The 26,848-nt window shown below is 51.9% G+C and overlaps 10 protein-coding genes across 10 annotated transcripts; 4 read left to right on the top strand and 6 right to left on the bottom strand.

The window, feature by feature from the left end:
- Positions 1-108: 108 nt before the first annotated feature.
- On the top strand, positions 109-1,645 carry PpBr36_08002 (uncharacterized protein; the record flags this gene model as incomplete). Its single annotated transcript, XM_029895135.1, has 2 exons — positions 109-232; positions 450-1,645. 2 exons carry the CDS (start codon positions 109-111, stop codon positions 1,643-1,645), a joined length of 1,320 nt encoding a protein of 439 aa, XP_029746783.1.
- Positions 1,646-3,076: 1,431 nt separating this feature from the next.
- PpBr36_08001 (uncharacterized protein) lies at positions 3,077-4,242 on the top strand (the record flags this gene model as incomplete). Its single annotated transcript, XM_029895134.1, has 4 exons — positions 3,077-3,314; positions 3,457-3,510; positions 3,730-3,989; positions 4,084-4,242. Coding segments are annotated over 4 exons (711 nt in total), but the record flags the coding sequence as incomplete, so codon positions are not given.
- Positions 4,243-4,824: 582 nt separating this feature from the next.
- PpBr36_08000 (uncharacterized protein) lies at positions 4,825-5,451 on the bottom strand (the record flags this gene model as incomplete). Its single annotated transcript, XM_029895133.1, has 1 exon — positions 4,825-5,451. The coding sequence occupies one exon, from the start codon at positions 5,449-5,451 to the stop codon at positions 4,825-4,827; it is 627 nt and encodes a 208-aa protein (XP_029747586.1).
- Positions 5,452-6,533: 1,082 nt separating this feature from the next.
- PpBr36_07999 (uncharacterized protein) lies at positions 6,534-6,821 on the bottom strand (the record flags this gene model as incomplete). The annotated part of the gene is made up of 2 exons (XM_029895132.1): positions 6,534-6,620; positions 6,678-6,821. The coding sequence occupies 2 exons, from the start codon at positions 6,819-6,821 to the stop codon at positions 6,534-6,536; spliced, it is 231 nt and encodes a 76-aa protein (XP_029747022.1).
- A 270-nt stretch (positions 6,822-7,091) lies between these two features.
- PpBr36_07998 (uncharacterized protein) lies at positions 7,092-7,415 on the bottom strand (the record flags this gene model as incomplete). Its single annotated transcript, XM_029895131.1, has 1 exon — positions 7,092-7,415. The coding sequence occupies one exon, from the start codon at positions 7,413-7,415 to the stop codon at positions 7,092-7,094; it is 324 nt and encodes a 107-aa protein (XP_029747023.1).
- A 4,422-nt stretch (positions 7,416-11,837) lies between these two features.
- PpBr36_07997 (uncharacterized protein) lies at positions 11,838-12,263 on the bottom strand (the record flags this gene model as incomplete). Its single annotated transcript, XM_029895130.1, has 3 exons — positions 11,838-11,882; positions 12,039-12,071; positions 12,195-12,263. 3 exons carry the CDS (start codon positions 12,261-12,263, stop codon positions 11,838-11,840), a joined length of 147 nt encoding a protein of 48 aa, XP_029746859.1.
- A 114-nt stretch (positions 12,264-12,377) lies between these two features.
- Positions 12,378-14,567, top strand: PpBr36_07996 (uncharacterized protein; the record flags this gene model as incomplete). Its single annotated transcript, XM_029895129.1, has 5 exons — positions 12,378-12,633; positions 12,791-12,923; positions 13,035-13,387; positions 13,506-13,777; positions 13,884-14,567. The coding sequence occupies 5 exons, from the start codon at positions 12,378-12,380 to the stop codon at positions 14,565-14,567; spliced, it is 1,698 nt and encodes a 565-aa protein (XP_029746861.1).
- Positions 14,568-16,142: 1,575 nt separating this feature from the next.
- Positions 16,143-18,334, top strand: PpBr36_07995 (uncharacterized protein; the record flags this gene model as incomplete). Its single annotated transcript, XM_029895128.1, has 4 exons — positions 16,143-16,280; positions 16,375-16,480; positions 16,589-16,696; positions 16,821-18,334. The coding sequence occupies 4 exons, from the start codon at positions 16,143-16,145 to the stop codon at positions 18,332-18,334; spliced, it is 1,866 nt and encodes a 621-aa protein (XP_029746857.1).
- A 617-nt stretch (positions 18,335-18,951) lies between these two features.
- On the bottom strand, positions 18,952-24,440 carry PpBr36_07994 (uncharacterized protein; the record flags this gene model as incomplete). Its single annotated transcript, XM_029895127.1, has 6 exons — positions 18,952-19,293; positions 19,375-19,801; positions 19,866-19,952; positions 20,035-20,442; positions 22,599-23,621; positions 24,181-24,440. 6 exons carry the CDS (start codon positions 24,438-24,440, stop codon positions 18,952-18,954), a joined length of 2,547 nt encoding a protein of 848 aa, XP_029746858.1.
- Positions 24,441-24,489: 49 nt separating this feature from the next.
- Positions 24,490-25,150, bottom strand: PpBr36_07993 (uncharacterized protein; the record flags this gene model as incomplete). The annotated part of the gene is made up of 2 exons (XM_029895126.1): positions 24,490-24,622; positions 24,708-25,150. 2 exons carry the CDS (start codon positions 25,148-25,150, stop codon positions 24,490-24,492), a joined length of 576 nt encoding a protein of 191 aa, XP_029746856.1.
- Positions 25,151-26,848: the final 1,698 nt, after the last annotated feature.

The raw sequence follows: 26,848 nt of genomic DNA, 5'->3' as shown, positions 1-26,848 counted from the left end.
CTCTGTTTTCACTCAAAATCTTCCTACTGCTTCTTGCCCTCTTTCGGGGGTGAAAGACGAAGGAGACAACGCTCGCTACCGGGGCATAGTTCCAACATAACGATCATAATGAAGTCGACAATCCTGTCAATAGGCGCTGCTGCCTTGCTGAGCGCTCGCTCGGTTCTTGCTGCAGATGGTCTCAAGTGCTCGCTTGACAAGCATTGCCCAAAGGAAGCACCTTGCTGTGGTCGTAAGTCTGCTCTCTCGGATCTGTCCTGTCCTCCCTGCACGTAACTACCCTTTGGGGGGTGGTTGGTTACACTGCTTCGGTAGTCACATCACACAAAATAGTCTACCTCGCCTTAGCCCAGCCACCAGGTGATAAGGGTTTGGGAAGTTGAAAAGTAAGCAAGTGAGAAAAAGAAAGAAAAACCCACAGCTAACCGCATAGCTTCCCCGTCACACAGTCTACGGCGATTGTGGAACCGGCGCATTCTGCCTCGGCGGTTGCGATCCACGCATGTCCTTTTCTCTCGACTCGTGCGTGCCCGAGCCGACGTGTCAGAGCAAAAAGTACACCTTCAACTCCAAGGACAATATCAAGGATGTCGGCGAGTACCTCGGTGACGCAAGCAAGGCTGACTGGGTCGTCACGGGCGAGCCGTTGCTATCCAATGGAAACCTTCTCTTGACGATGCCGCCGCGCTCCGTAGGCACGGTCCTGTCGTCGACACATTACATGTGGTACGGCAACGTCAAGGCCAAGATGAAGACTAGCCGCGGCCGCGGCGTCGTCACTGCATTCATTCTCTTCAGCGACGTCAAGGACGAGATCGACTACGAGTGGATTGGTGTCGACCTCGAGACTACGCAGACCAACTACTACTTCCAGGGTATACCCAAGTACGATCAGTCTGGCAACATCACGGGGACGTCAAACACGTTTGAAAACTTCCACGAGTATGAAATCAATTGGACTCCCGACGAGATCACATGGTCAGTCGACGGCAAGAAGGGCCGCACAAAGAAGAGGTCGGAGACGTGGAATGCCACCGCCCAGCAGTGGGACTTCCCTCAGACACCGGCGCGCGTTCAATTCTCCATCTGGCCTGGAGGCGCAGACACCAACCCCAAGGGCACAGTCGATTGGGCAGGCGGTGCCATTGACTGGGTTAACCACCCGGACTTGAAGGACCCGGGCTACTACTACGCCATGGTATCCGAGGTCGAGATCAAGTGCTGGGACGGCAGCAATGGCGTGGGAACCAACAAGGGCAAGACTTACTACTACAACAGCGCACGGGGCACCAACGATACCGTCGTCGACAGCGACAAGAACGGCATCCTCTCGTCATTCCAAGCCACGGGTCTGGACATGAACAAGGGCGGCGACAAGAGCAAACCCGAAGCGTCGGCAACTGGCACCCAAATTCCTTCGGTTCCCGGTGGTAGCGGCATCGGGCCCGGCCAGTCCGGTACCAACCAGGGCGGCGGGCAGGCAGCGCAACCGGCCGACGATTGCTTGACATCAAACTTTGTTCAGCAATGCGGGTCCAGCGGTTCGTCCAAGAACGCCGGTGGTAGAGTCGAAACACCCAGCATCCTGGGAGGCAGCAGCGCCTTCGCCGTCGTGGTGGCTTTTGCGGGACTGGTCATGCTGTGAAAAAAAGGCAAAGCTTGAAATTCCACGTAAAGTTTCGTTGTTTCGATGGGTATGAATCTAATGCACGCATAAGGAGGGGAGCAATTGCTTTTTTTATTCGTCTTTTCTGCCTGCGGCAAGTAACGCTGGTCCTTTTTAATATTTCCATCCTTTCTGGTTATGGTTATGACTTTGTACCTAATCTTTTTGGACGGCTGGCGTCCTCGGCGCTTGGGTGGCTCGTCTCTTTCATACTCCATACTCTTACGTCTGGCTGCTTATTGCTAGTTTTTAAAGCTCTACAGATCATCTTAGTTCTCTCCTCCCTCGTACTTGTCACATTTTGCCAACAGTAACAGTGTGTCACTATCTCAGTGTGGCTTTTACTAATTCCCGGCGCACAGTCTGGTTCGGAAAGTGATGGAACACTAAAGATGATGTAAACAATAGGTGAGCCCTGCTTGTGGCCGATATTGCATTGCAACATCGACCAGTAAGTATCCTTGCCGGGGGGAGGAGCCAATGAGAGTTGAACCCAACATGTAATGTCAATACTCGTCACGGCACCATGTATATGTCGTTCGTGGACCCCGTGTCTTCCGCCGGGTTAATATTCGAGATCCACCCACGATAGGTTCGCGCCTCGGATCGTTCGTGGAACCGCGAGCCATGAGGTTGTTGCCAAAGGTAGTAGTCCGTTCGTAGTCATGGTCTCTTTCAGTCCCTCTTTACAGCCATATCAGATATCAGGACCCAAACAAGTCAACTCCAGGCGACAGCTAGAGTCAAGGGGCGTGTTCCCAAGCGACAATGGCACAAACATGGCCCAGTGCCCCCCAGGAATCTGTGGATGTTACTGAAATGCTGGTGTGTTGTGGCGTCGCCATGAAAGCAGCACTAGAGATGCTTGACACAAGAGTGTTGCGATTGAAAAAAAAAAAAAAAAAAAAAAAACGTTTAGCTAATGCCGACGACTGGATAATATAACCTGCCAAACAAATATGGCGCAGCACAATCCCATTTCCGACCCAAGTTCTAACAATGTTATCGGGAAAAGCTGCTCACAGATAGCAGGTGAACAAACAATATACGCAGATAAGATACCATTCCACGTACGTAATTCGTCTTTACTGTCCTTGAAGTTTATGTTGTTTACTTCCATTCCCATCCCAGACGCCCATCCCAGATGCTCAAAAAAATCCACAAAACATGTATGTGACAATCCACAGATTTAAAGGACATTGTGATATGGCAGGTCGAGAAAATAGGAGGTAGGTAATACAAAACGCAACAGACGAGTACCAACGTTAAGGTAAAATCACGTGACTGAACAAATTTCCATACCATTCCCAAATTAGTAATTAGCTCCTGTCCTGTGGAGCAACGCTGGTAGCAGCCCAGCCTTGCGTTAGCCAGTGAGTGTGTGCCTGATTCCACTGGGCCTTGAATCAGGCCATCCGGGATTTCGTCAACGTCAAATCCTCACTTCCCAAATCCCGCTTTTCGCAAAGAGCAACACAACAAAACGAACACACCCGGCCGCCCCCACGACCGTCAGAAAACTCTCCCCTCCCCCGAAACCACCCAATTGACCTCATCGCAATGTTGTCACGAACTGCCTTTGGTGTCGCGCGTCGCGCCGCCGTCTCGGGCGTTGTGCGCCGAAGCTTTGTGACCTCGGTTGCTCGCCGTGAGTTGACCCGGATTGCTGCCTGGTCCTTTCTGCCTGGCTCGGCATGATAGCTATGATAATAGCTGCGAATCGAGTGACCTTCTGGGACCAATTGATCGATTTCAGAACTGACTGGTATCTTCAATTGCACAATCGACAGGCTCCAACGAAAGCGAATCGAAGGCACCGACTCCCAAGGTCCAGACTCTCGCCGGTACGACACCAGAACCTCTCTCTTGACGCACTCTTCTCGCCTTATTCTCTCGAAGTCTTGGGAACTTATGCAGGCGCCGCAATTTTTCTACAATGGTTTCTCTACGGCCAGTTTTGATTCTGGTTCCGTGGGACACAAATGAGACAAAATATTGTGGACGACCTTCATATATGAAAAGCAGTTCGATTCTAACTAACTCCTTTCGTGCCTTCTGCACAGACATCAAGACCATCGACGACCTTGTCGGCCCCGGTGCCAAGGCTGGTACCGTCCCTACGGATTTGGAGCAGTCGACTGGTCTCGAGCGTCTCGAGATTCTTGGTAAGATGGAGGGCATCGACATTTTCAACATGAAGCCCCTGGATGCCCCCTACAAGGGTACCATCGACAAGCCCGTGATGGTCCGCTCCGCCGGTGAGGAGCAATTTGTTGGATGCACTGGCTTCCCCAAGGACTCGCACGAGGTCCTCTGGCTCGGCGTGAGTTCTCTTCCATGCCCTTGGGCGACCCGTGGTGAAAAGACACCAACAACAAAAAGGGACAAGGCTAATCGATATATTGACAAATAAACAGATGGACAAGAAGCGCCCCGTCGAGCGCTGCCCCGAGTGCGGCAGCGTTTTCAAGATGGAGTTTGTTGGCAAGGAGGACGACCATCACCACGGCCACGACCACCACGCACAGGAGGACGTCAAGACTTTTGCCGACTACGTCCACCCCAAGTACTACTAAGGAAAATAGAAGCTCTTTCTTCGCTGCTTGCTTTTGAGGTGCTTCAAGATAACGAAACGCCCGGGCCGGTACATCAATCAGCTGGATATGCCCCAACACAAACCTTAGCGATGGGGTCTGGGGATTAAAAGCCATGGTGTTGTTCGCATTTTGTAGAATAGTCTGCGGGACGGTGAAGTGAATAGACTGATTTTTCTTCTTTGTTACTCGGAGAGGACTGCATGCTATTTCGGGCTGGATGTTTTGTGCGCCTGAGGATGATCTATAGAGAAAACTAATCTCGGCCCTAGCAGTAGCTGTACTGGAGTGGCCTTGGGTAATTCGCTCTTCGCAAGAGGAGCTTTTGAGGTATTGCTGACCGGTATTCATGTGAGGTCTGGCTCGCCAGCGGTACAGGCAGCCGCCTTCTGTGTCTGCGCGGCCCAAAATAAAGGTGACCTGGTCTTGGGTTGCTGCTTTTGATCGCGCAACAGTGTAACGATGGCGCGCTGCTTCTGCTATCTGCGACTAAGCCAGGTCAGGTCTCGACTGAGCTGTTTACCGAAATGGTCCTGGGAAACAGGGACGTGTGCAAGACCCGCATCAATCCCCATCGTCTCCAAAGCTGAGCTTGATCTTCTTGGCCTTCTTCTGCCCTTTGCCACTCGTTGACTTTCCGGCCCCGGTTGAGGTTGCTGCTGTTGCCTTGGATGCTGCAGTGGTGCGTGTCGTCTCTTTGTCCGCATCGTGGTCCGTCGTGACGGCTTTCCTCTTGCCGCCCTTGCCCGTCTTCCTGCCTGCGACCTCGTCATCACCACCATCACCCTCCTCGTCCTCGTCCTCGTCCGCTCCACCAATCACCCTGCCCGCGGCAACCTTTCTCTTCCTAGCCCCGATCCCGACCTCTCTTTCCGCACCACCGCCATCGCCCGCATTCTTGCCGCCAGCCTCCCCATCACCACCACCGTCGTCGCCGTCACCGCTGCCGGAACCGGTCCTTACCGCCGATCCATCTACGCCAACGCGCACATCGTCGACGACGTTGCCCTGCTCATCCAGCACAACGGGCGCATCCTCCTCGTCATCGCGCGGCCGCGCCGCCCGCCGCCGCCCGGCCAGTATCGGGTCCGGCCCATCTGCGGGCCCGCGGCCTTGCCCTTGTAGGCGCGCGAGGAAAGGCGGGAGATTTTGGGAGTATGAGAGGTTCTTGCCCGTGATCTTTTGCGACATGGTGATTGCCTTTTACCCTCTCTCTCTCTCTCTCTCTCTCTCTCTCTCTCTCTCTCTCTCTCTCTCTCTCTCTCTCTCNTAAAAAAAAAAAAAAAAAAAAAAAAAAAAAACGAGGCCGGGAAAGTAAACCAAAATCAAGGCCCTTGTGGAGTTAAAGACACGGACCTTCTGGTTTAGAAGTATAAGTTGGAGAGCGACGGTTGTTGTCTGTATTCTCCTCTTTGATATGCGCACCCACAAGCGGCTGAAGTCGGTTGGTCTAATGTGCGCCTGTGTATAGGTACATGGTGTCGTAGGAATAAACGTTGTGGTTGCGGATGGACGTTGCTGTTTGTGGGGAATCTCAGTTCCTGTATTTGTGGGTCTTCTTAGTCTGTCTGCCTGCACCTTGTTTAGGAGGGCTGGGGTGGAAAGATTAGCCGACCTGCAAACTAACGACGGTACTTTGGTACTGAGAAACCAAGCTTCAACAGCTGCAAAAGTGAACCAGTTAATTACACTCTCCGCATTGAGCAGTGTCCATAATCTGGTCCGCATACAAGTATTGAAAAAGGACTTTATCACATAGTATTTTTTTCTTCTTCTCACCCTTATCCTCTTTTCCATCACTACTACAGTAGTTCATCGACTTGACCGCACCGTTTTGTTCGGGCATACTATGGCACCTACCAAATCCATGCCATATGCGAGTCCAGCTCTTGAGGTTTCAAAAACACCAGTGTTCGATCACGAAACATTACTCTTACCAGCAATGAGGAATGCGCAATCGCTCATCTAACAAGATGGGACATGTGCTGCTAAGTAGAAGGCCACCGGCACTTGTCGATCTTCTGACGAGCGTGGAAATGCATACCAGGCCACTGACCTGGATACCTCCTATCTAGCCGGGCACACAATACCAGCAGGAACTACAATATCCATCACTGGCCAATGGATTAGGGAGACACCAATCGAGATATTCTCCCCGCAGACTCGATAAACCCAGACTAGATACGAAGACACCCAGGCTTAGGCTTTCACTAGATTAGTATCAGTCAATATCACGCTACCACAGTCATCCTCTTTATTGGGGTGTTTTCTCATCAGGAAACTCTATAAATCGGATCCTTGGTTACCTTGACGGGTATGCTCGCTCTGACAAACTCGGACAATGCTTCTACTATTGCAGCCTGCAGCCCGTGAAGAAGAGACAGGACCACAACGGTCCTATCGCAGCCTATTCTTACGAGGATCGCGCGCGCCATGGTTCGCACGCTGGGCATGTTCAGGCCCAAATTGACTCGGGGACTCCGAGTTTCCGCAGTCTGGCCGACCCGGACGCCGAGCACTTGGATCTTCTTGCGGCCCTCATATCCATCAAAACTGGCCATTTAGGCTGATGCAACGCGTCATTGTTCATCGCGAAGACTTTTGAGGGGCTGTGGATTTACCGTGTCAGCAAGCTCGTTTCGGCGATGCTGCGTATGTTGATCAACAGCGCCGATCCATTGCGTGCCATGAGCGGCAGCAGCCGCGCAAGGAAGTGCACGAGGGGACATCACGTTCAGGGACATGTCGGCAGCGATGGGAATGGTGAGAATATGCATCCAATGAGGCAAATTTTGGATTCAGCCGCCTGCCAGTTTTGTTCACCGCGATCTTCAGGGGCGGATCGCGGACATAGGCGGCGATGGAACCGAAATCGACGGCGCCCTCGGATGGTGGCGCACGGCACTTTTAGAGAGGAGGCAGAACTCGCGGGCTGGGAACTCGCGTCGCGACTCGGCCTCAACCGCAGCCAGCTCGGCGGTTAGCTGGCGACCGTGTTGGCCAGTGCCCACGGTCGCTTCGTGTGATCTTGTTTCGTTGACAGCGCAGTGCAAGTAGCGTCCGATTCTCGACGGGCAGACATAAAGCCTTACAAAGGACATGACTCTGCTGGTCAGGTAGATGGCAGTCACGAGGCCGATGATGGTGAGCGGCATCCACTGTTGTGGAGGTGATGATGACGACTGTGATGATTATAAATTATAATGATGACATGTTCTCGCTGCGGACTGGTTTTCAGGGGTTTGTTGATACCGTTGTCAAACAAGATAGGTTACCTGATCCCTTGCGGTGCCAAAGGCGCGGATTGCCCATCAACCCAGTAAGTAGTTGTTGCTACGATGTTGAGGCCCGCCTTTATTGATGTCATCCAGGGCACTGTGGGTGCCTTGGTATTTGATTGATAAGTACCTACCTTGGCAAGCTTGGTTTTCGTATTGATAGGTATCGGGCCAAATGCCGAGTACCCCTGCGCGATTCGTTGGTGTGGTCGACGAGCAAATACGCGGGCGAAATCTCCTGAGCAGCCGTTCCTGATCGGTGGGGTCAGAACATAATGTAAAGGTAACACAAGAAATTTACCTACCGTACCCTGGGGCCGGATATCACCCGTCGCTTAAAAATCAGAACCAAGCCAGCCAGGTAAGCTACATGCTACAGTAAGCAGTGATCGTCTTGGTAACTTTGCTTCAGCATCCAAGGGTATGGCATCTACAATACCGGAAGCACAATCAGGGTATTATCAGTACCTAAGGTAGGTACCTACTACGTTATCTACCTTGTCTGAACAAGCCAAGATCTATGGATGAATCTCGATAACTTCTCCGAATGGATGATGTACATAGTAAAGTGGGTTCAACCCACCCCCAATGGAAGGCTGACTGTGTAAGTAGTAATCGACTTTGGCCATATACTTGGGCCAATTGAAAATTGTATCGGGGAGGTTACCTTAACTGATGAAATCAGAAGTCCACATAAGGCGGATCACGATGGAAGGACGGCATATAAGGAAATCACGATCGAGTGCAAGTAGGCACTGTACGGAGTAATGTGAACTTGCGTACGGGCAAGACGGGGGCAGGAGCCATTGCCTGTCTGTCTGTCTGTCTGTCTTTCTGTCTGTCCCACTTGTCTGGTTCCTTCATTATTCAGTGAAACATGTCTTACTGTACAATGACGATGGACAGGGGCCCCGCCTTGAAAATCACACGTCGTATTGCCGTTGCGGGTAAGTACGATTAGCGCGCTAACTACATCGCTTTTTTTATGATCTTTGTAATCCGTTTTGCGTACAGGCCGAGCGACAGAGGCGAGGGGAAGGGGAAAACCCCCAAAGTGAAGAATAAAAAACCAATTCTGCAATCCTCGTTTACTAAATTTTTTTCAAACATCTCCGCGGGCTAGATAGGCTCGATACGACATGATCACGGGCAAACAGACCCTCCGAACGGCACTGCAGCAATCTCATCGAGATTCGGAATTCAATATATTCTATTCGTTGCAAGCGCTGCTTCGAGACCGGTCGAGGCCCGCAGCTCACACTCAAAAGGATTATCGGGCTATTCCGTATGGGGTAATCAACGTATCACAAGGTATATGCCTCATCTGGAGGTATCCATCCTTGCCATCCTGGGCAATGGCTAGTGCAGCCAGGTTCAATTTGACGAGCTTAACAAAACAAATGAAGAGACAACAACAAAGCACAGACCCTGGGTCTCTTCCGTGTTCCCTAGTACGTTGTTGTGCCTATCGACGCCATGGACGCGCGGAGCTTTCAACAAACGCACACAAAATGCTTCTCAGGGCCGATTTTGACAAGGACGAGCCGCCCAACATTTATTTGTTTACTTCAACAGGCCATAGGAAAGGGGACTATCCTGCATATCTTCCCGCACAAGCCACAGTCTGATCATGGCAAATGTTACTATTTTGCAGGCAATGATTGGCTGCACTGCCAAACCATGTCGTTGTGATCTACTACCTGTCGACTATTGACAAAAGCACAACATGCACGCAAGCCAAGTTATGTATCTATCCTTGCGTATAGACTTTGCAGAACCAGTGCACACCACTCGCAAATTATTCAAGAAGAAGAGGTGGAGTTTAGAGTTGAAAAAGCCACCCGTCCTCATTCAGCCCCGAATGCCAAATCCGAAACCCTGGTCCCTGGGAGCTGAGGGCCATGTCCACTTCATTCCGCACTTCCTCAAGTGAGTTGAGGAGCAACAAAGCTCCCGGGCAAACATACATACGAATATTCGAACGATCGCACACCAATGTAAGTGGTTAGTGTCAGGTTACAAGTGGCGAAATCCCCTCGGGCGAGTACTTCATGCCTGCCTATCATTGCTACCCTCCCTACTTACATATACAATAGGAAGCCCAACTCCCCAGGTCAATCAAGAGGTCCAGTGAAGCCAGTTGCATATGGCAAATCCGTTGTGGAGGGTCGACGGGAGGAGTGTGGTATCAATGTAATGTTGCGTCATTCTTGGCTCCCTACCCCAACTCGCATCTACGGAGCAGAATATTCCGTCCAAAGGGAACTTAGCACTCTGGCAGCCTTGTGTTTCTAAGAGCTCAATGTTGAAAAAGAAACAGGGCGTGAATCCAAGAAAAAGAAAGAAAGAAAAAATGTGGAAGAATGGGGGCGTGATCTGATCTGCCCACTCGATAAGCTTGGCCGGCGCATCTTGATGCCCAACTGGAGCCCACCACAACCGGTTGTACACCCGCCCCCTGTCGGCCACTCACGCCCACCCAGTGTTGTTGCAATGCAGAAGGCATTTTTTGCGCCTATGTGTGTGCACTCCTGCCCTGTTATTCGTCCTCCAGCATTCAACCACCGCCAGCGGCATCAGCATTCAGGGCACCAGCTGCCTGCTACTTTGGTGCATCGTGGAATCTGCACCTTTACAGGGCGATCAGTGGGGCGTTGACTCGATTATCAGCCGCCTGGCCGAGATGCCGCCCCAAAATGACAGACAGGATCTAAACAAAACTTTCGGGACTTGACGACGGGATTTCTTCCGGTTCAAGGTACGAGCCCGAGCACAAGGTGCTGCCTTTTGAAGAGAGGTTGCTTTTAGCTGAAACTTGACCAGGGATACCTACCCTTCGAATAACCCTGAGGACCAGGGTCGTTGGTATTTGGGAACGCAGCGCGGTGGATGCAAAGTGAGCACTGGACCAAGATGCGACGCCCGTCAGATTTACGGCAACATTTCCGTCCTATCGGGCCCGACCAGGATGTTATTATGACTGACCCCCCTCCCCCAAAAAAATAAAAAATAAAGAAATAAAAACAAATGCTCCTCGGTGATTTGCTCGTAACGCAAAGACGTATACGGAAATTAAACAAGAAGAACTGCTGACTCTCATTATTTAGTAAGCGCCGTTGTGGGACGACATCGACGGTCTGCGGGCATAGTGAGCAGCAAGCATCCTTATACCGCAAGACCAGTAATGCCCCCGGCAGCTGTGTCCGGGGCTCTTACACTGCCTATGGTTTAAAATTCCATGCAGATGACGTCGCTGTACATCCGTTGCATGTGGCTTGAACATTACATGACGGTAAAGAACTCTCACTCTCCATAATGACATCCATCATGTAACATCTGTTGTCCGCCTATCCTTTTTTTTTTTTTTTTTTTTTTTTTTTTTTGCACGAGAGAATAAAGGAATAAGCATGACTTTTCATTGCCCCTTATCATAGCGTGACGTCGCCAAAACATGACGTAAAAGTGGATGTCACTTCTACAGACCATGAAGGTGAGTGGTGAAAATCTAGAGAGGTCATCAGGGGCGGTCTGCACTGAAACGGAGAACTGTGTTGAGGTAGACGACTCGAGTCTGGTCATGGCTTTTTTGCGATGTCCGAAACCTTGCATATACAAGGCAAGAGAAGCAAGATTAAGATGGGGACCCAGTCAGGCGGTTGGGTTCTTGCGCCCGCAGCCGGCTTTGGCATGTAGCCTGACGGGGGATACATGCCGTGCATGCAAGCAAGAAGCAAAGGACCATGCCGTACCTAGGGCTCATCCCCCCGTGGCTGGCTATGCGCTCGCTGCAGATGCAGTCCCCGAAAGGAACACAGGGGCGGGGGCTTGCGCGAATGCTCACACCGACTGCCGAGAGCGCTGGCGATAGTCTAAGATGATTGCGGGACTTTTACCTGCCCCCTGATCTTGACTCCATTGCAGACACCCCTGAACCCCACTCGCACGGCAGCGTATGAGAGCACGCTGATGGCTGCAAACGGGTGAGGCTTTCTAGCTCTGTAAGGCAGGACAGGGCAGGATCGTCAAGGGGTGGCCCTGGACGAAGAGGACCCCTGACCGACAGCCACTAGCTAGCTGGGTTGGTTAGCTGCAGATTTCAGGTCAACTAACTGCCTTGCTGCTCGCCCACCTCTCACAGTATAAGCCAAGGTTGCTCTTTTCATTCGAAGCGCTGGCACAGAAGGGGACCAGATGGCAGTTAGGTCGGCAGAGCAGAAGAAGCTAATAGAACAAACCTTCCCAAAAGAGAAAGAGACCCTTGGTTTAATTGGGGGGGGATCCTCGCCGAGATGCCGGCAATCAGTGGTTGGGGTTGTCGTTGCCCCAAAGTGACGAGGGTTGCGCCTGTCCAAGAACGCAACGTACAAAACTGACTCGCTCCCTGCCTTACCTTTGATGGGGGGGTAGGGAACAAGAACTGTCACTATCCTATTGGAAGGCATGCTTAACCCTGATTGATACTGTTACATCTTTGGTTAGAAACAGCGCGTGCTCACTGTACTGTCTGTCCTTGGAGCCCTGCAAGGTTTGCTCCGTCAGCCCGGGTATTTGCATAACAGAACCTTGTGACAGAACAGGCATTTCTTAACCTTATACCATACATACCTCCTCTTCTACCAAGGATATTCTCAACAACCTTTTTTTATTTTTATTTACCCATCCGGAAAGACTCCGATACAACACCACGGCCATTGCAACAGCAGCTCCGAGTGGAGTCTCCATCATCCCATCTTTGGGATGAACTCCAGGGTCACCGCTGCTCGACCCCTGACCTAAGAGGCCTGAAGGCGACAAGACGCAACATTGACAGTATACACAAGTGGCCTCTCACAAGACGCCATGATGACCTCTACCACGAGCCCTTACACCGCCGCCTCTCTCCTAAACTTTGGGCTGGTTTTGGTAGGACTAGTGCTTGTCTGCAAGCTGGCGAGCGTGGTGCCGTCCCTTAGACTTGGGGGTTGGTTGTCCTTCGTCAGACGGAGAAAACTCTCTCTGCCACCAGGGCCACCGAGGAGTTTTTTTCTTGGTCACTATCGAACAGTGCCATTCGAGGCGCCCTTCAAAAAGTATGCAGAGTGGGGCAAACAATATCGTAGGGCTACATCACTCTTTTTTTTATTTTTTTTTTCTCCCTCTCTCTCTCTCTTTCTCCTTTTAAGCTTCAATGAATCCCAAGCAGCAGGGATGACCCTTGTGATCTCTTCATCCATCGAACAGGCCTTGGATATCTGATTAAGGGTCCAATATAGAATCGGATGTGTTATACTTCTCAGCATTTGGCAAGCCATGGATCGTTCTGAATAGCCTCGAGGCTGCAGTTGACCTTCTCGAAAAGCGAGGCCACAACTACAGTGATCGGCCTCGATTTGTGCTATGGGAGTTGTCAGTATAAACCAAGCCTTTTATTTTTTATTTTTTATTTTTGTTATTTCATTTTATTGGAGCCTCGTCTTGATGTACAAGATGCTGACCATAAACAATCTTGAAACGCAGGATGGGATGGGCGCCAACCCTGACCTGGCTCCGATGGTCACCCAAAATGCAACAGCATCGACGGATGTTGCAACCGCCATTTTCACGCTCTCGAGTGGGACAATTTAAGCCAGTGCAGAAGCGAGAGGCTGTACGAGCAGCCCTTTGCATGGTTAGAGACCCCGAACATTGGGCCAAGGCAGCAACAAGATTTGCTGTTGGGGTGGTTCTAGACATAAGTTATGGTATCGAGCTAAAATGGACTGGGTCATGTAATAACAACAACCCTTACGTCGCCCTCCTGGACGATGCGAGCAAGGCAATAGGGGATGCTGGCCCCCCTGCCAGCAGTATAGTTGATCGGTGGCCTCTTAGTAAGTCGCATTTCTCCCATCTGCCAACTGTGGCTTCGTTTTCATGTGTTGCCTGGTGGGCCAACCAATACAAACGATCATGACTTGGGGAACCGCTTTTGACCCTTTGAGCTTGCAGCAAGGCACCTTCCCGCGTGGCTACCATTCATGGAGCGCTTGCGGTATGCCAGAAAGTGGAGGTCGGCGATTGTGCAAGTGACCAATTTTCCCTTTTCGGCCGCACTAAGAGAGATGCTCTCGACGTCTCTCGAGAAAACCACCAAGCCGAGCTTCGTGCGCGAAAGACTAGATGTATTTCGGAGAAACCAGCAGGTGGGCGTGAATGACGACTTTGGCATGGATGATATTAAGGGCTCTGCTGCAACCATCCTAATTGCTGGAAGTGACACGGTTCGTGCATCTTCCCGGGACAGCCCATGATATTATATTGTGGTCTAAACATCTGAAACGCTGACCACCACGTACCTACCTCCATTGTTTGTTCTGGCTCACACAGACGGCTACCACGGTGAGATTGTTCATTCTGTACATGATGCAGAACCCCAGAGTCCAAAAGCGCGCGCAGACCGAAATCGACCGTGTCATTGGCACGACGACACCGTCAGAGATGAGACGGCTTCCGGCGTGGGGAGACATGAGCAAGCTTCCTTACCTCGCCATGGTCCTCCAAGAGGTGTACCGCAGCAACCCTCTGTCGCCGCTGGGGATACCGCATGCCACGATCGAGGACGATGAATACCGGGGCATGCTGATACCGAAGGGAACGGTGGTATACCCCAACGTGTGGGCCATGGCTCATGACCCTCAGGTGTACTCGACGCCCGACGAGTTCCTGCCTGAGCGCTACATGCCGCAGGGCAGCACCGCCATTGGGCAGACCAAGGATGACGGAGCGCCGGGACGCGGGGAGCCGTTCCCCGTAGGCAACTTTGGGTTCGGCAGGCGCATATGCGTCGGGCGCATCCTCGCAGAGAACAGCCTTCTCATAGTGTTTGCCACCATCTTGGCAACGCTTGAAATCGGGCCGCCAGGGGGCGAGGACGGCCAAGAGGACCAGGAGGTGCAATGGTCTTTCAGGGGTCAGGCATACCCCTTGCCCTTTAGGTGCTCCATTGTGCCAAGGTCTAGCAGTGCTATAAGGCTGCTGGAAGATTCGGCAGGTGTCCCTGAAACAACGTGAAGAGAGTTTGGATATGTGTGGTATAATTACTATGAAAATTTGGATAGATTTCCTGGCTGTCAGTGGGGGATTTTCTTCTCTGTTATTATTTTTTTTTTTCTTTGTTGTTGTTGTCTTCCTTGCCAGTTAAACCTTTAGACAAGCGACACACGATGCTTTGTGCCGTACATGATTGCCTTGTGAGCAGTTTATTCCTTGGACTTGATAGACTAGAGTCATTCTCAAACATTAAATAGACATTGGCGTTTGATGGAGAAGTTAGTGGAGGCCTAGAATCTAAATAGTACAGAGTAGAGCTAGCTTACTAGATGCTGATGTAAACAACAGAAACTGATTCCCAAGACGTAAAACCGGTTTGGAGGATAAACAAAACCCTGATTGCCAGGTATCTTGGTTACCTTGGCTCGTCGTGCATTGCCGGTTCACGTGACCGAATCCCGCGGTGCAGTTCCCGTTCCTGTTGTACTACTTGGAAATAAATATGTAGATTTACTGCATATAGTGTACAGTAGATGTTCCGTTTATCGGATCTCGATCCATCCACAGTCTGCCGCCGGTCCCCTGACCAGCAGTCAAGATTGCTTGTCGCGGCGGGTACGAAACAAAACAAATACGAAATTGGTGGGGTCAAAGACAAGGGGGACAACAAGTGTACAATAATACATGGTACATTTGGGCCCTTGCCCCAACCCCACCAACCAGACAAACAGGTTGACACGTTGGTGCCTTCCGTCGCAACTTGCAAGTCGAGTAATTTTTCACGACATGGAGCCCCTCTTTTCTTTTTTGTGTCTTTCTGTCTGTACCCCTCCCCCTCTCCCCACCAAGGGCAGGTAGGGTCCAGCCTCTCTTTTACTGCTGGTCTAATTAGGCAGTACACTTCATAGGACGGAAACCCCCGCCCTGTTCCCCCTCCCCTTCATACGCACAATGTTTATACATAATATGCAACCCGCGCCCGCCCCCCTCTGTCTCCCCTTGGCGCATCATTGATGGGCTGCCGCCCGCCAATGCGAGAATCGCAATTCATAATCCCCACGTCTGCCTGCCTACACCTGATAGTTGGGCAGAATACTTTCGCCGTAGTGTGCGGGAAGTCAGTGGGTTCTACGTACTTTTTACTACTATTTCTCTCTCTCCCCCCAACCCTGTCCCTACCTTACTAGCTAGACTAGCTCCTGTTTGTTTACCAAAATGGATCCTCTATGGAAAAGTTGGGGATGGCCGCGGGGTAAAAACTCGTTTCGGGTCAAGCGGTCCGACTACGGACGACTTTCGGGCTATCGTATGAAGGAAAGGCTCTGAATGTAAGCTACCTACTCGCCTTGACTCTGTTGGTGTTTTGATGGAGCATAAGTAGCAGAAAAAAAAAAAAAAAAAAAATAGAAGCGAGCAGATCAAAAACAAGATTTATCGGAACATCTCGCCTCTTGATCTAGATAGCTACCAACCACTTCAACCAAAGCCACAAGACAACCGGCTGCTGGCTTCTGTCTACCTTGCGAAGCCGGCGCCTATAGTGGATATACTTATATTATACGCCTGGCTACACTCTATATTTCATCCCAAGCCGCAATGAGTGGTGATACGCCAGAGCACAGCCGGGAGAGCAGGCCCGGTGACTATTTAGACTTTGAACGCCGTCCTCCGGGCGGACCGTTGAACCGCTGGTCATCCAAGATCACAAAGGACCATGACTTTCCAGGTGCTCAGGTGCGACTGTGTTTTCCATCACCTGTGTAACTGGCTGCCTGGGTGGCTAGCTGACATCACCCACCTCTTCCCTCGGGGAAATTGGTGTATACAGGCAATGCTGTACGCCGCAGGCGTGCCGAACAAGGAGACTATGAAGAATGCTCCTCACGTCGGCATCGCCACCGTCTGGTGGGAAGGAAACCCGTGCAACACTCACTGTGAGCACCCTTCTTCCTATACTTTGTTGGATTTGATGGGCCGGCTCCTGTGGGAAGATGCGAGACTGACAACAAGCAAAACCCATCCGATTGAACGTGCTTCTGTAGTATATGATCTCGGCAGGATCGTAAAAAAGAGCGTCGAAAAACAGAACATGTTGGCATGGCAGTACAGCACCATTGGCGTGTCGGATGGCATCACCATGGGTGGCGAAGGTACTGCTTCTTAGTGCTCTTACCCCTGAAATCTACCACAAGAAAAAAACGAGCGAGCCCCTTCAGCTTTATTTAGTTGTTTCTGTTCTAACGCGAGTTCGGGTCCCCACCACACTACATTCAGGAATGCGCTTCTCTCTCCAGTCCCGCGAGATCATAGCCGACAGTATAGAGACTGTCACTTGCGCACAGCACCATGACGCCAACATTTCTATTCCGGGGTGCGACAAGAACATGCCCGGCGTCATCATGGCCGCCGCCCGCCACAACCGCCCCTTTCTCATGATATATGGTGGCACCATCAACAAGGGCCACTCGGTCATGCTGGGCCGCGATATCAACATCTCGACCTGCTACGAGGCTTCTGGTGCCTTCATCTACGGAAAGCTCAAAGCGTGCGCCAGCGCGCCCAAGGTCAACAACGCCGACCCGACCCCCTCGGACGTCATGGAAGACCTGGAGGCTCATGCATGCCCCAGCGCTGGGGCTTGTGGTGGAATGTACACGGCCAACACCATGTCGACCGCCATCGAGGCCATGGGTCTCTGTCTGCCCGGCAGCTCCTCGTATCCGGCCACGTCAGCCGAAAAGGCACGCGAATGTGAGCGCGCTGCAGAGGCGATCAAGACCGTCATGGAGAAGGACATTCGACCCCGCGACCTGCTCACTCGTACCGCTTTTGAGAACGCCTTGGTCTTGACCATGGTTCTCGGTGGTAGCACCAACGGCGTTCTGCACTTCCTGGCAATGGCAAACACGGCAGACGTTCCACTGACCATCGACGACATCCAACGCACCAGCAACCGCATCCCCATGCTTGCCAACATGGCACCCAGCGGCCGTTACATGATGGAGGATCTGTTCCGCGTCGGAGGCACCCCATCCGTGCTCAAAATGCTTATCGCCGCGGGGCTGATCGATGGCACGATCCCGACGGTGACGGGTAAAACACTGGCCGAGAACGTCGAGTCTTGGCCGTCCCTCGACCCCGGGCAGGACATTATCCGCCCGCTCTCGGACCCCATCAAGTCCACGGGACACATCCGCATCCTGCGCGGAAACTTGGCGCCCGGCGGCGCCGTGGCCAAAATCACCGGCAAGGAGGGCATTTCCTTCACGGGTCGAGCGCGCGTCTTCAACAAGGAGCACGAGCTGGACCACGCCCTGTCCACCAGCCAGATCAAGGCGACCGACGGCAACCTCGTCGCCATTGTGCGCTACGAGGGTCCTAAGGGCGGACCGGGCATGCCCGAGCAGCTGCGCGCGTCGGCGGCCATCATGGGCGCAGGCCTTTCCAACGTTGCGCTCGTGACGGACGGCCGCTACAGCGGCGCGAGCCACGGCTTCATCGTCGGCCACGTCGTGCCCGAGGCCGCCACGGGCGGGCCCATCGCGCTGGTCAAGGACGGAGACATTGTGCGCATCGACGCCGAGACCAACAGGATCGACATAATCGGCATCGACGGCGTCGCGGCCGAGGGCGACCTGGACGCGGTCGACAAGGAGCTCGAGAAGCGCAGGGCCGAGTGGAAGAGGCCCGTCACGAAGCCGCTGAGGGGTGTCCTGGCCAAGTACGCGAGGCTAGTGGGCGACGCGAGTCACGGTGCTGTGACGGATCAGGAGGACCCGAGTTGGTGAAGGGGGGTTTGTATGTTTTGCACCACACACATATGCCACGGACCTTGAGGAGCTTAGTGCGTGCGTACTCGCAGAGGTCGCGATAAGCAAACAACATAAAAAAAAAAGCAATTATTCATCAAGACAAGACAAGAAAGAAATTAAGAACACAATACAACACAACCCGTCCCCGTTGCGCTGTAATTGAAATTAATCAAGAGAAACTTGGCCTGGAAACCACAAACCAATAGAACCAACGTGATTCGCCGCCTGCCTCTCTGCCCACTTTGCCTCTTTTCTTCGGTTTCATCTACTCTCACAATCAATACGCTCAAAGTCTGCCTTCTTTTGCAAACGAACAAATAGTAGTATAATAATTTCGTTACCCATCCTTCTATTACTCAGAACAATAACCTCTCCAACATGATGTCCCCAAGGAGGACACGAGATGCGCTCCCAAGCCCTGTTTGCTGCGCTGTGACGCGCGTTAAAGAGATGAGGGAGGCATGGATATGTATACATGACCCAGTATAAACTTTGCGCTCTAGGGTTGTGAGGCGGGGGGCCATTCATAAACCCGTGTTCCTCTTCCTCTAGTTTTGTTTCCACATCGCGTCTCCCTTACGATCATAACATCATCAAGGGCTAGCCCAACCACCGGCAACGTCGACCCACTCGGCAAGGCAGCTGCCGTCCTTGCCCTCGACATCAACGATATCGGTGTCGCAGCGGCAGCGGCAACCAACGCCATTCTCCTTGGGGGCGTCGAACTGCTCCCAGTATTGATCCTCCTCCAGCCTCTTGCGCTCGTCGAGTGTCGTCTTCTCCAGGAAGGGCTCGCGAGCCAGCTGCCGCGATGGCGCGTTGGCCGGGCAGTGCTGGATCGTGGTGTGGCGGTAGCCAAAGTCGCGGAAGTAATGGATGTCGCGCGGCGCGAGAAGAACGCCGGCGGCAAGCGAGTGAATAGGTGCGTCACCCCACTGGAGACGGTTGTCATCATGATTAGAAGCCTGTCAAAAAACAATTCGGGGAAAAGCGCTGGTCGGAAAATCAAAACTTACCCGCTCCATCCAAAAGCCTCCACTCCTGTCCATCATCTGGAAGAAGTCCTCATACTCCTTGCTGCGGAACCAGCTCAGACGGGCAATCTCGAAATTTGACCAGAAGTGACACATGTTATACTTCTCACCCTCCATCGCCTCGGGGTCAATCTCGATGGGGGTGTTGCGGTTCGGGTCGTTGCGTGTCACCTCTTCAGGCAGAGGTGGCTTGTAGTTGGGGTCATCCTCGGGCAGCTGCTCCTTCTCAGGCTCCTTCTCCTGAGTGGGTTCGACAAACATCTCCCACAGGCCTTGACTGGTAATGTTCTTGAGGCGCTTGTACGCCGAGGCGTAGCGGAAGATGTTGGGAACGGTCTCGCGGAGCTCCTTGACGGCAATGGTGAATCCATATGTCTTGTTTGATTCAATCATCTTGAGGAAAGGGTCGCTGTTTCAACAGAGTTAATTGTCAAGTTGGCCACGATTTCTGCAAAGATATGGTTGGCACATACTAGGTGATGTCGCAGAAGTACTTGATTTCGGGCTCCAGACGCCAGTACCACTCATATTTCGCCAGAAGAGGGTGCTTGTAAAAGAACCTATAAAAGGGCTCTAGGTTAGCAATTGTGATGACAGCGCTGGGGTCCGAGGTGTAGTAATCGGCATGGTATCAAAACATACCCGGAATAGAAGCGACACATGGAGTGGTAGCTCTCGAGACCACCGTACATGACGGCAGCGTCGCCCTGCTTGGCAATTCCCTCCTTGGCAACCTTCTCATCGATCCAGTCAGGGTATCCCCACATGTCAGGACCGACAAAGCCAAACTCGACGGGGGCCGAGGTGTGGTTTCGCACGGTCTCCTTGAAGGTTTCATTGAACTCGCCGTTGTTGAGGAAGACGTAAGGGTAGTGGAACCAGCGGTTGAAATGGCGCTCGATGGATTTGATGGACTGGATGACACCATCCAACTCCTTGTTGCGGGCAAGGACGACAAAGGCGGCATTGGCGCGAGGAGCCTTGGCGGCCTCAGTCTTGGGGTCGAGGCAACCGTTGACGAAGACCTTGTCGTGCTTTTCGCTGATTTTTCTGCAGGACAGACGGCAAGGGAACCATTAGCCACCGTCTCAAGTAACATAGGTTTGTGGGCAAGATAACGAGCGTCATTGACATGCGCATGTTGCTATAGAGAAACATACCTGATTGCTGGAGGTGCCCCAGCCGGCATCAATATCCTGCCTGGCGAGCTGGGATGGCGAACAAAGAGCACCAAAATGAGGATGACGACTATGCATGGGAATAGTATGACAACTCCCAGAGGGACAGACACGCTCGAGTTGCCGCGCAACCGGAGCGGTCTCCTGAAGAAGGCCAGACGCGAGGTCAAGCGGTTGGGTCCCTGAGGTTTACTCTTTTCGCTGGCCGAAGGCAGCTGCGTGGGTGTTTGTTGGGGGACGAGCCGTCGGGCTCGCCGGAAGAGATCCATGGCGGCTCACGACAAGTGGCTTTTCTTTCTCGTCTTTCTCAGTAGAAGTGCGATTTGAATGAATTCTGCAGAAGTGATGGGTTTAGGTGGGAGGACGGCGGAGGGTTATGACTAGAAAATTCGTCGCATCTAGTCTCCGTACAGATGCCGTCAATGTCGTGTCGATAGCCTAGTCTCGATGCCGTTGAAGAGCTCTGTGTGAACAAACGCCCCAGCCAAGGCTGATGATGTCCAGCTGGCGTCAAATGGGGAAAGATGGCGCGCTCCCAGCCTGGGGACGATTAGAAGTGTAACGAACGGCCGGGACGGGAGCCCACTTTGAAGCGCCTCGAAATCGTCGTGATAAAGAATCCCCAGGAGTGTTCTCCAAGGTCAAATAGCCAAAGGCGGCGGCGAACGGGAAATGGGAAAGCTTAATAGGACGCGTCTTGGTTTCGGTGTGATCAAAGGTCGACAAAAAAATCGGCTGAACTGGAAAGGGGGCGGACAAGCAAAGCAGGTTCAACCCCGGGGTTATGCGTCGGGGTGTGTGGGACAGTGTGGACAACGGTTTATCTGAAGTTTGAGGATGGCGACATTTGGGACCAAGAACTTGATCAATCTTGCAACCTCGAATTATCGACCATTGACAATCTGTCCGCCGATGTCGTTTTGAAAACCGTTTACAGCCAGTTTAATCCAGCTGTCAAAATGCTCATTAACACGAGGAAAAAGGCAACTCGGGGCAAAAGAAACGTATCATTTCACGACGAAGACAGCCTGGCAAGGTACTGACTAGTACTACTACCTGTCTATACTGTGTACTGTAGATTGCGACCAGCCAGAGCACAGTCCCAAAAATTGGATTCCCAAGGCGATTTTGATAAACCTGACTTGCCTGGTTGGTTGATTGGCTGGCTGTCAGGCCTAGCCTGTACAGTAAGAGCACGACGACGGACTGTTGTCCAATTTTTTTTTCCCTCCTTTTCTCTTTTTGATTAGGAGACCGGAATGCGGATCCTACCGCTACCTCCTACCAAGGGGTAAGTGGGGTTACTTCCAAGGAGGTTAACCAATGAGATGACATCTGAACTTTATGGTGTCTAGGATCTGTCCCTTTTGCATGCATGGGGTTTTTGATGAGGCCTGCAAAGTCGTTTTGTCTTTTTGAGGCACAATTCACTGCAATAATGACAAACGCCCATATGGTCGTTTTCTTGTGCTTTGCTTATCAACTAGCGCGGCAATCCTTGCCACGCTTAAGTCACACTGTAGAATCCACTCCAAATCCAAGATCCTTGTTTTCTGTTACCTGAGCCAAGAACGAAGAAGAGAATGTGGCAGAGTCCAAGCTGACCAAGAGATTTGCTGAAAGGGAGATCTTGCCCGGGGATCTCGTTCGAAAAATCCAAATAAATTTGGCTCTGCGAAACCGAGACGGAGCCCCGTGGAGTCCCCCTTCCCTTTTCTTTTGGGTTCTCAATCAGGCGATGAAAACTGGTTTGCAAGGTTGGTAGTGTCTGTGCAGTCCGTCAGCTGTCTATCAGCAAGACATTGCTTGGCGGGGGAAAAAAAAAAAAAAAAAAGAAAGGTTAAATCTCGACCAGACTAGTGTAGCCTTAAGAGGCCACGTTACAATATTGTCATTATCGCGGTTTGACGTTTAGAGTTATGGAGATTATTAACTAGTATAGCAATCCATTCACAATCCTTATTGCCAGACCTTTGATCAAGTCAGACATTGCCCTTGGACCCTCCCGGACCCCAAACTTTAGCAAACGCATCTCTCTTCGCTTCCATGGCCTTCATCAGCTCGGCCGTAAATCTGGCCTCCCCGAGCAAGCCCGCAGCCTCGGCCTGCAAATAATGTTTCCAATACGGCGCCACGGCAGGCATCCCGCTGTCCACCGCCTTTTCCACCCGCTCCAGGCACATGCGCGCATAGTCGACATCCACCACGGCACCCGGCGGCGCGACTGAGTTGCCCTGGCTCCGCACCTCATTTGGCACGATGCAGAGGCAGTCGATGGGCTCGCCGAAGACGCGGAACTCACGCGTCAGTGCCGCCGACAGAGCCGTCACGTGCCCCTTGTTGGCGCTGTACACGCTCAGCAGCGGCATGCCCAGGTGTGCCTTGGACGTCACGTTGAGGACGAGCGCGCGGCCGCCTGACGGCTCGACGTTTCTGCGCAGGACGGGGATCATGAGGCAAGTCATGTGCGTCATGAAGCGCGCGTTGAGGTTGATGCATGCGTCAATTCCCTCGGCGTCATAGTCCCGAAAAGGCCGCATCTGCGGGCATGGGATGGGGATGCTGCCTACGTTGTTGATGAGTATCGTTATCGGTAGGTGGCTTACTCCGTTGATCAGGTTCTTGATGTCGGCCGGGCTGGCCGTCTCGCAGTTCATTGTGATTCCCTTGATGCGGTCCTTCCTCGCCATGTCTGGGTGCAGCGTGCGCAGCTGCTCAAGCGCGGCGGGGATGGTCTCGTGTGCGAGTATGATGACGCCGAAGCCGCAAGAGAGGAGGTAGTGTGCGTATCCAAAGCCGATGCCGGCGCTGCTCCCCGTGATGAGTGCCCATGCAGTGTTTTCCATCAGAGGTCCAGTACTTTTTTCGGTCGGCACTGCCTCGAGGATCTTGTACCTATGAAGCGGTTGCTTCGGAGGACAAAAGAAGAAGTCGTAGAGTTTCCATGCTTTCCTCAAGATGAGAGTAGCCACGGCGAAGCAGATGGTCAGGCCGACCATCGTTGAAGTAGCGCCGAGCACCATTGCGCTGGACAATGCTCTAAGTGTGGAGCTATTATTAACATGTTTTGTTTTTATGCCTGGGCCAACTCCCCAGAACGCTAGTGGACAATTGAAGAAACGGCGACAAGGAAGCAGCCAAGCTGCGCATAGGAACTGCAAAGGCAGGAAGCGGTTTAAGGATTGATCAGGTCTAGAGTATATAAAACATTACATACCAATATGCTGACCCTAGTCTGATTTAATAAGCCGTCGTCAACAAAGGGTTGCGGGTTTGAATACCTACCCAAACGCTCAGTTGGCTTATATGCTACCTATCTGTAAAGATATTTATTTGTACTATGTGTTACATGCATCGTATGGCATCTCACCAACTCTGAGCGGAGATAAGACCAACAAAAAGAACCAGTCACGTGCAACCTGATGCTGGTGCCTGTGGTTGGTTCCTCGAAACAAACTTTGGCGTAACACAGGATTGGCAACCCCAACAGAACCTTAACACTACACAATGCACAACTGTTTCCAGGCCCATATCTGTCGAGCCTCCACAACCTGCCATTCACATCAAAGAATAGACAAGAAGGCAGCAAATACCAAGCATAGCTGCAAACCTGCTCACAGACAGCCCGGATGCCGAGTTTTGCCCTGGTGCCGCCCCATCACTGCTTTCTGTCCTGCCTGCAGTAGGTAGCGACGGGCGTGACGTAGAGCTCTCAAAAATCTGGATAGTCCTCGAACTTGACCTCGACAAAGTCGCGGTGTTGTTGTTCACCCTAGAACCAGGGGTAGAGGCTGGGCTCGCCCTCGTCGACAATATCCGGGAAGTGGTCTTTTCAGATTTAATATTCTCCTCGAGGGTCGTCCTCTGCATGGAGGTGGGAAAATCGAACGTCTTGGTCGCATATATCCTACTGAGCTCATCATCTCCCCAGAGTGTTGGTTGACATGTGCCTTGTCAACTCCCCGTTGATCAAAGCACATCCCCTCTCGGAGTATATCGTTCCCGGGCCGAGAGTAAAGGAATCGACAAAGCAGGCACGGCTTGTTTCCGTGCTGCAAAAAAGCATTGTTGGAATTAGTTCCCAAAAGCCGGTATGTCATCCACTTCCGGTCTTCAAGGCCGCAGGCATCAACATACCATGTGACGGTTAATGCTTCCCTCACAGACCCGGATGCCCCACAATCCTTATAGCAGTCGTACAAATCATGACATCTGGCGATGGGTGCGCAGCTTTTGTAATCCTTGTGACCTTTGGTGATGCTAGTCGGACACCAGTGGTACATGCTGAGACTTGACTCTAGGCGACAAGTGTGCCCGGGCCAGTCGTTTGGAAGCAAAAGACCGCCGTCCCAGAAGCCGCAGGTGGCCATCTCTGTCGTGAAGGGCCCCTTGTTGCTTGCTTGATCTTTTCGGGCGAGCAGGTCGGGGGCTGGCGTCGGGGCGGGAGCCTGTGCCAAGTTGATGCGGCTGCGTCCATGTTTAGCGGCAGCTGTAATGGCGTAATTGAGACTCCCGACGATATATATGGCGAAGAGCCATGGCATACGCCTGCATTTTGATATCGGTGACGATAAAGTCATGTTGAGTTAGAAGGATTAATATTAGCTCGATACTTGCACACAAATGCCAGTACTTGCACTGATGATGTTAACAGCTAGTCCAGTCTACAAGTTCGACCGAATTGTGACCTCTGGGTCGCTCTTTGAGACTTTCATCGTGGGCTCTTCCAACTCCATGGTCGGCTTCTTTTGGCATGTTGGTTTCTATCCTTGACGTGCCATGCCCAAAAGTGCCCGCCTAGGTGCAGCCATTATTTCTATTCGCAACAACTTGCCATGGCCTACGACCGGGGCAGGCTCAAAACCAGCGAATGAGTTTTGACAAGAAACGACGAATCACAAATCCATCTCCATTTTGGACCCCATAAACACGGCGCTTAGAGATTCCGATAGGTATTAGGCGCTTGAATATGACAATCGACCCAAGATATGGCCAGGTCGAACTGGCCGATTTAAGCGCCATTTCGGGTACCATAACGCGCGAGACCACATACAGACCCAGTTAACCATCCGGGTTGACCCGCCTGTGAATGCCTCCTTGTTCCTGTGTTGTTGCTGTAGGTGCTGGAGAACTGCGCGCATCTACTGTTACCCTGCGACATGTTGCCGGCGGTATATATATGGGCTTTCACACAAGTCGCCAAACTTTGTTGCAAAATCAGTACTGAATGTTTTTCAAAAATTCCCATTACTGACAGATCATCGACGAGTTGTCATGGTCTTGCAGGCAGCAGTTGTCGGATCGACAGGAGACGCTCTTCGCCCACCATTCAAAGGCCATCTCCACCTTATGTCCTTGCACATCGCCGCCAGTATTGTGTGCTAAAGGGCAAAATCGTTTACTCAGCATATGGGGGCAATCGTGGAACCAAGCATGCATGGTACAAGACCACGGCTCCTTCTCCATGTTGACGCGATAGAAGACAGCATTGCTAACCACCCGGTCAAGGTCCCCTGTCGGCATGTGCCAATAAGGAACCTTGGCCCAGCAGCAATATTGGGAGAAAACGCTCGTCACAAAAGCCACCGATGGGCTGCCAAAGGCTGCGTGCGAACTCGTGCGCCAAAATACGGTCTCGAGGCAAATCAAATACGTGCTACTGACCGGCAGAGTCCGGGCAACAATTGAAGTGGCAAGAAGCAGAAACGGTGCGTTCACGAGGTTCGTATTCTGAAAACCCCTGTCAGCGGTAGCTGGCAAAAGAGGCTTGGACCAAGTTCTGGAGCGACGACTTGCCGCAGCAGTGGTAGCAGCAGCTGGGCGGGCAAAAGTCGTCGGTCGCCTGGTGAGGTTTACTGTGCGGGGGAGTGTTGCTGGGCCTCTGGGCTGATATTGATCGAACGCGAGTTTTTTTTTTTTTCCTCTCTCATTCATTTGTTTCTCTTTTTGTTTGTTTTTTACCCAAAGGAATAGTGGCGGTTGTCAGCTGGTTTTAAACAAAGATCGATTGCTTGAATTTTGGGACTACTGTACCGAGCAGAAATTCACGTGGTGGGTGTATATTACTGGCTGGGGTTCGTGGCTGCTTACGGGCCCAGGAATCTGGAACCAACCATCCTACCTCTTTCTTCCCATCCTTTCTTTTTCTCATTCTGCTTCCCCTGTCGGGGACTGGTTGTTTTTTTTACTCATTTTTTTTTTTAAAAAAAAAAAGAAAAAAAAAAAAAGATAAAGAAATTTACTTCTTTTGGCACACACAAACACAACACTCACCCATC

The sequence above is a fragment of the Pyricularia pennisetigena genome, chromosome 5, assembly GCF_004337985.1.
Source record: "Pyricularia pennisetigena strain Br36 chromosome 5, whole genome shotgun sequence".
NCBI lineage: Eukaryota > Fungi > Ascomycota > Sordariomycetes > Magnaporthales > Pyriculariaceae > Pyricularia > Pyricularia pennisetigena.
The sequence above is the reverse complement of the archived record's forward strand: the minus strand, read 5'-3'. Positions and strand labels throughout refer to the sequence as shown.